This window comes from Protobothrops mucrosquamatus, unplaced genomic scaffold (genome assembly GCF_001527695.2).
Source record: "Protobothrops mucrosquamatus isolate PMUCROS unplaced genomic scaffold, P.Mucros_1.0 scaffold7304, whole genome shotgun sequence".
Taxonomy (NCBI): domain Eukaryota; kingdom Metazoa; phylum Chordata; class Lepidosauria; order Squamata; family Viperidae; genus Protobothrops; species Protobothrops mucrosquamatus.
This window is the reverse complement of record NW_015393106.1, coordinates 13,190-20,619: the sequence shown is the minus strand read 5'-3', so window position 1 is coordinate 20,619 and position 7,430 is coordinate 13,190. Positions and strand designations below refer to the sequence as shown.

Below are 7,430 nucleotides of genomic sequence, written 5' to 3'. Positions count from 1 at the left end.
CTACCCCTGTCCTAAGTCCTCCTGTTCTAAGTGGTGAGCCTCCTAGACCAGGGGTAGGCAACCTTGGCTCTTTTATGACTCGTGGACTTCAACTCCCAGAATTCCTGAGCCACCATGGCTCAGCTTGGAAACCTCTCCCTTTTCCCTCAGCATGGCTGGCTCAGGAATTCTGGGAGTCGAAGTCCACCAGTCATAAAAGAGCCAAGGTTGCCTACCTCTGGCCTAGGCATAGGCCACTTTATGACTCGTGGACTTCAACTCCCAGAATTCCTGAGCCAGCATGGCTCAGCTTGGAAACCTCTCCCTTTCCCCTCAGCATGGTTGGCTCAGGAATTCTGGGAGTTGAAGTCCCCGGGTCATAAAAGAGTCAAGTTTGAAGACCCCTGGACTAGAAAGATACGTTCCCAGCCTTTTGCTTCTTGTCTGCAAAGCTTAATCTTCAGAGCAATATCAAAACCATCAAAGTTGCTGCATTAGATCAGCAAATTCCTGATAAGGCTTCTGGCTTCTAAGGGAATTTCTCCTTCTTCTTCCAAGACGTGACTAAGATAGATTAATAATTGGAAAGTAATGTACACATTGTTTTTAACGTACACAGTAATGTACGGTTAGAAGAGCTGTTTAGATTCCCTCAGGAGTTTGATTTGATGCCAGCCAGCAAATTAATAACCATTAATTTCCCCCAGTATGAAAGCACTCCGATGACACTATTTATATGGTTGAGAGCTAGATTTATAGATTTCTTTTTCCTTAAGCGTTTACAGCTGTGGGGGGAATTTCTGCATGGGAGTTGTGTGCTTGCTTTTCGCTCTGGCTTATTCCCAATGAGTGCAATTTCCAAGCAGCTCCCAACGATTAAATATTTAGATCTGAAAGCTGGGGATGCCTAGGCTGATCGTGCAGAAATTCAAGATGGAGATTCGGCGGAGAAGGAAACGGACCGTGAAGGAGACAAGTCCCTTTCCCCACACAAAATGGAGAGACCGCAAGGGACAACAAACGTGTCTGCCCTACAGTATACAGGAATATCTAAAATCTCAGCAAGCTATGAAGAGCTCTTACAATTTTCAGCCATCTTTTTTGTGGAGAAAGAGAATGCCCAGCATTTTCCTAAAAGGCATGATGCAGAATTAAAACTTAATTGGGCAGAACCAGAAGTTTGAGGCTAACTCAGCAGGTTTGGTCTAGTGCAGGGGTAGGCAACCTTGGCTCTTTGATGACTCGTGGACTTCAACTCCCAGAATTCCTGAGCCAGCCATGCTGAGGGGAAAGGGAGAGGCTTCCAAGCTGAGCCATGCTGGCTCAGGAATTCTGGGAGTTGAAGTCCACGAGTCATAAAAGAGCCAAGGTTCCCTACCCCTGGTCTAATGATTAAGGCACCAGGCTAGAAACTAGGAGACAGTGAGTTCTAGTCCTGCCTTAGGCATAAAAGTTGATTGGGTGACTGTGGACCAATCACCAGCAGATGGTGAGTTCTAGTCTCATGTTAGGCCTGGAAGCTGGCTGGGTGACTTTGAGCCAATCATCAGGCGACTATGAGTTCTAGTCCCACCTTAGGCCTGGAAGCCGATTGGGCGGCTTTGGACCAATCATTCCATGCCTTAGGCATGGAAGCCAGTGGGGTCACTTTGGGCCAATCACCAGGAGACTGAAAGTTCTAGTCTTGCCTTAGGCATGAAAACCAGCTGAGTGACTTCTCCTTGATTTACATTTATGTTGATGTAGCCTAACATCACACCCTGCTTTTTTGCCGCCACAGTACAACACTGGCTGCCATCAACTGACTCACTGTAAACAACAACAACAACAAAAAATCATATGGGCTGGGTCAGGGGTCTTCAAACTTGGCCACTTTAAGACTTGTGGACTTCAGCTCCCAGAATTCCTCAGCCAGCTACAGGGGTCTTCAAACTTGGCCACTTTAAGACTTGTGGACTTCAACTCCCAGAATTCCTCAGCCAGCTACAGGGGTCTTCAAACTTGGCCACTTTAAGACTTGTGTACTTCAACTCCCAGAATTCCTCAGCCAGCTACAGGGGTCTTCAAACTTGGCAACTTTAAGACTTGTGGACTTCAACTCCCAGAATTCCTCAGCCAGCTACAGGGGTCTTCAAACTTGGCAACTTTAAGACTTGTTGACTTCAACTCCCAGAATTCTGGGAGTTGAAGTCCACAAGTCTTAAAGTGGCCAAGTTTGAAGACCCCTGGGCTAGATAATGTTTGAAAGTTTCTAAATTGTGTATATTGGCTCAGCTCATCCAATTCCTGTAAACTCGAGTTTGCGAAGGACAGGCTTTGAACGGGCTGATGTAAACAGTCTAGGATACTTGTGTTATTCTTGAGGGACAGATGTTGGGCTATCCACACAAAACGAGAGAAAACCATCTTTTGTTCGTTTCCTGGGATTTCCTGCAGGTTATTCTAATCCGGATTTTGACTGGGCAGATTACCAGAAGCAGTGCGGAGCGGAGGCAGCTCCCGAGTGCTGCTTCAGAAATGTAAGATCTGGTTTTGTTTTTACTGCATCGTGATCTTTCTTGACCCGTGCCCAGTGCCATTAATGGTTCTCCACCTTCATTGTAGGTGTTGTTAGCCAAAGAAAAGCCACTTGGGTAGAAAGTTAAGGTCAAAGAGGTTGGGGTCATAGAAGCATCCTTCCTTCGTTCCTTCCCTCCCTCCCTCCCTCCCTCAATTTCCCCTTCCTTCCTTCCTTCCTTCCTTCCGTCTCTCCCTCCCTCCCTCAATTTCCCCTTCCTTCCTTCCTTCCTTCCTTCCTTCCTTCCTTCCTTCCTTCCTNGCAGGGACACTGCGACGGTCATAAATAGGAGTCAGTTGCCAAATGTCTGAATTTTGATCACGTGACCATGGGGAGGCTGCAGTGGTGGTCGTTAAGTGTGAAAAAACGGTCATAAGTCCCTTTTTTCAGTGCCTTTGTACTTTTGAACGGTCACTAAATGAACTGTTGTTAAGTCGAGGACTGCCTGTATTTAACCGCACTGGCTGCGTCTTCTAGGAACTGCAGTTCAGCAACAAGCCAAGATGCAGTTGAGTTCATGAAGCCAAACCAAAGAGTAGTTTAATGCCATGAAAGCAACCTAGAACTAAGGAGATACTTCTTGACAGTGAGAACAATTAACCAGTGGAACAACCTGCCTCCAGAAGTTGTGAATGCGCCAACACTGGAAGTTTCTAAGAAGAGACTGGACAGCCATTTGTCTGAAATGGTGTAGGCCGGTTTCCTGCCTGAGAAGGGGGTTGGGCTAAATGACCTCCAAGGTCCCTCCCAATTATTATTATTATTATTATTATTATTATTATTATTATTATTATTATTATTATTGTTGTTGTTGTTGTTGTTGTTGTTGTTGTTTTGTTGTTGTTGTAGTAGTAGTTGTAGTTGTAGTTGTAGTTGTAATAATAATAATAATAATAATAATAATAATAATAATAATAATAATAATAATAATAATAATAATAATAAAGTTGGAAGGGACCTTGGAGGTCTTCTAGTCCAACCCCCTGCTCAGGCAGGTAACCCTATACCATTTCGGACAAATGGCTGTCCAGTTTCTTCTTAAAAACTTCCAGTGTTGGAGCATTCACTGCATTCATCATCATTATCATCATAGCCTATAAACAGCCTTTTAAGAAGGGAAATATGGGGTTTTTTTTCTTGGAGAATGAAAAAGTTTGTGCCAGCCAGGTAAAGTATGATCTATCTTAAGAGATTGGACATCCACCTGTCTGAAATGGTATAGACTAAGTCTCCTGCTGAAGCAGAGGGTTGGACTAGAAGACCCCCAAGGTCCCTCTCAACTCTGTGATTCCGTTATTCTGTAATTAACATTCACAAGTTGGATGGAGAAACTGACCGGTTCCATTTTGCTGCACCGTTTTGTTTGGAGAGCAAATGTGATTTTTAAATCGACAAGGAAGCGTGCCTAATTAGGACAGCATGGCAAAATTAAAAATTGCCCCGGCCTTGTTTCCTTCTAATGCGATCCATGAAACAGAAACGCCCGGAGGCAACCAGGCGTGCGAAATTTAATCACAAATTATGTTCTTCTGAAACGGAAGAATATTGCTTATTGTTTTAGTTTTTTTATTATTATTAAGTGCAGATCCCGTAAATAAACTCACTATGAGCAAAGAGCCGGAGGGCGCCGTGGGGTCCTGTAGCATAATGTTTGAATGAAGGAGTAACAATTGTTCAAAGCTTACGCCTCAGCACGGATGACTGGAGTGTAACAGCAATTTATTGCAATGAATATCCCGACGGCCGTAATGCTCAAACGGCTAAGCTTATTAGTGGGTGATTTTGTGTGTTTCTACTCAAAAACAAATGCATTGTCTCTCTTCTAAGACTATAAAGGAAGTCCTCGGCTCACAACTGTTTATTTACCGTAGTAACTATTTGAATTTACGACGGCACTGATAAAAGTGACTTACGACCGTTTTTCACCCTTAACAACGGTTGCAACATCCCCATAGCTCACGCGATCGAAATTCAGACGCTTGGCAACTGACTCATATTTATGATGGTTGTAGTGTCCCAGGGAGCCACGTGACCCTCTTTTACGACCGTCTGACACGCCAAGTCAGCGGAGAAGCCAAATTCACTTAACAACCGGGTTTCTAATTTATGAACCGCGGAGTTTCCCTTAACAACTGTGACAAGAAAGGTTGTAGACTCTGGCAAAACCCACGTAACACACGCCTCGCTTTACCGCAGAAATGTTGGGCTCAGTGGCGGTCATAAGCTGAGGACTGCCTGTTATTGGAGCTCCTGAAAAAAAAAAAAGAGTGAGCGGGTCTTTAATTTCCCTGCGGGAAAATCCATTTGCAAACGTGCGTTATATCAAATTAACCCTTGTCCCTGTGCTCATTTTCCAGCGCAAAGGAAGAGAAAAGTTGCGATAGTCCAGCCGGAAAAGCAGTAAGTACTGCCCTTAAAATGTCAATTACANGACAGTGTCGGCTGGCGACACCCAGGGGGAGAGCCTTCTCTGTCGGAGCACCCACCCTCTGGAACGAGCTGCCCCCAGAGATCCGGGTGATTCCGGATCTCCCCTCCTTCCGCCGCGCCCTCAAGACTTGGTTATTTCAGCGGGCAGGACTGGCCTAGGGGTATTTTAATTGGTTTTAACAAAATTTTAGTAGAAGCGGTCTATTCAAATATTTATTTTTAATCATTTTTAAATTTTGTATGGTATTGTATTATTGTTTTTAAACTGGCTGTAAGCCGCCCTGAGTCCTCCGGGAGAAGGGCGGGGTATAAATTTAATAAAATGAAAATGAAAAATGAAATGAAATTATTATTATTATGGATCATCGCACAGTCAGCCAGATGTTCAGACTGGATTTGGCATTTTGTCTACCTATCGAGTCCTTCCCCAGGACCTGGGATAGGCAGATGTGGATGTTTGATGGTATTACAGATCTCGTCGCAGGATGAAAGCAGTTCCTAGTAAGGCTGCCTTTTGCAATTGACTAATAGCGAATTTGTCAGTGCCAATGGTGTTCAAGTGGTGCTCCAGTTGTTTTGGGATTCCACCCAAGGCGCCTATTACTATTGGTACTACCTTTGCTTGCTTTTGCCACAGTCTTTCTATTTCTATTTGTAGGTCTCTGTATTTTGTTATCTTCTCCAGTTCTTTCTCGTCTATTCGGGTCAGTTGATAAATGGGGACTGTGGTTTGTAATCTGAGGGCTTTTCTTTTTTTTTGGTCCTCTATTAGGATAATATCAGGAGTGCCTATTGAGAAAATTCAGAATCCTCACCGGCTTCCCCAGACGGACAGGATGGGTGAGTTACGACGAAAAGATTATCGTTTTTCTAATTTGGATCTGAAATACCACCATCCTTTAAATGCTTAGAAGATAAGTCAATGAACTCAGCATTCATAACTTCAGCTCCTCAAATATGACCCCCCCCCCCAAATCTTCAAACTTTTGCCACTGAATTTGAGAATTTTTTTAAAAATAGCCAAAAGGGAAAGTTGGTGAAATAGCTCAGTGAAAAAAAACATTATATGAACTGCAAGTCACTTGTATTTTAATAATTGTAGATAAACTCCATCAACACAGATGCTGTTTAGGTCCCAAGATGGTGGGAAAGAGGAAGGTAGAGAGCAAATGTAGCCCAGATGGGATGCTGGAAGAAGTTGGGGATTGTGTGTGTTTCTTCTCTGCAGGAACCGTCAATGGGAGGTACAATTGCCCCATGCTCTTCATCAACCACCGCTGTTTCTCTGGCCCACATCTCAACAAAGGCAGGTTGGCAGAACTGCCGCAGTCCGTCGGGCCAGGCAAATGTGTCCTGGTCCTTAAAGAGGTAAGGATGGTGAGATGTCCCAGGCAAAGTGGGAAGGGCCTGTGAGGCCATCCAAAACACCTGCCTGCTCAGTATTAAATCTAGATTGAAGCTTCTGTCCGTAGGAGAGAATATTTGTAGCCCTGGCTTTGAACTTTGCGGTGCCTGGTACACTCAGAGCTTGGTGGTTTTCTTGCAGATGTTTCATGACCCAACTACATTCCATCATCAGTGCTATTCTATTCTATTCTATTCTATTCTATTCTATTCTATTCTATTCTATTCTATTCTATTCTATTCTATTCCATTCTATTCTGTAATTCTATTCTATTCTGTAATTCTATTCTATTCTATTCTATTCTATTCTATTCTATTCTATTCTATTCTATTCCATTCCATTCCATTCTATTCTATTCTATTCTATTCTATTCTATTCTATTTAATTCTATTCCATTCTGTAATTCTACTCTATTCCATTCCATTCCATTCCATTCTATTCTATTCTATTCTATTCTATTCTATTCTATTCTATTCTATTCTATTCTATTCCATTCTGTAATTCTACTCTATTCCGTTCCGTTCTGTTCCATTCCATTCCATTCCATTCCATTCTATTCTATTCTATTCTATTCTATTCTATTCTATTCTATTCTATAATACTATTCCATTCTATTCTATTCTGTAATTCTATTCCATTCTGTAATTCTATTCTATTCTATTCCATTCCATTCCATTCCATTCCATTCCATTCCATTCCATTCTATTCTATTCTATTCTATTCTATTCCATTCTGTAATTCTACTCTATTCTATTCTATTCTATTCTATTCTATTCTATTCTATTCTATTCTATTCTATTCTATTCTATTCTGTAATTCTATTCTATTCCATTCCATTCCATTCCATTCCATTCTATTCTATTCTATTCTATTCTATTCTATTCTATTCTATTCTATTCTATTCTATTCTAAGCTGGCCTACCTCACAGGGCTGATATTAATCTTGAACTGTGCAGTCTTTGATGCTTTCCGGCCACAGCTTCAAGCCCAGTGTCTTTGCTCTGCTCAGATCCTTCGTATGGTGGTCAACTCTGCCTACAAACCCAGAAGCATTTTGCG

At 42.5% G+C, this 7,430-nt stretch overlaps 1 protein-coding gene across 1 annotated transcript in view; it reads left to right on the top strand.

Moving 5' to 3' along the window:
- The window catches only part of LOC107300516 (scm-like with four MBT domains protein 2), a gene marked incomplete at its 5' end in the record, with an annotated part of 29,629 nt that overhangs the window by 11,932 nt on the left and 10,267 nt on the right, over nt 1-7,430 (top strand). Inside the window, 4 exons of the mRNA XM_015829838.1 lie at nt 2,416-2,508; nt 4,894-4,936; nt 5,739-5,806; nt 6,195-6,334. Of these exons, the coding sequence (XP_015685324.1) occupies nt 2,416-2,508; nt 4,894-4,936; nt 5,739-5,806; nt 6,195-6,334 (344 nt within the window). The remainder of the gene's footprint in view (nt 1-2,415; nt 2,509-4,893; nt 4,937-5,738; nt 5,807-6,194; nt 6,335-7,430) is intronic.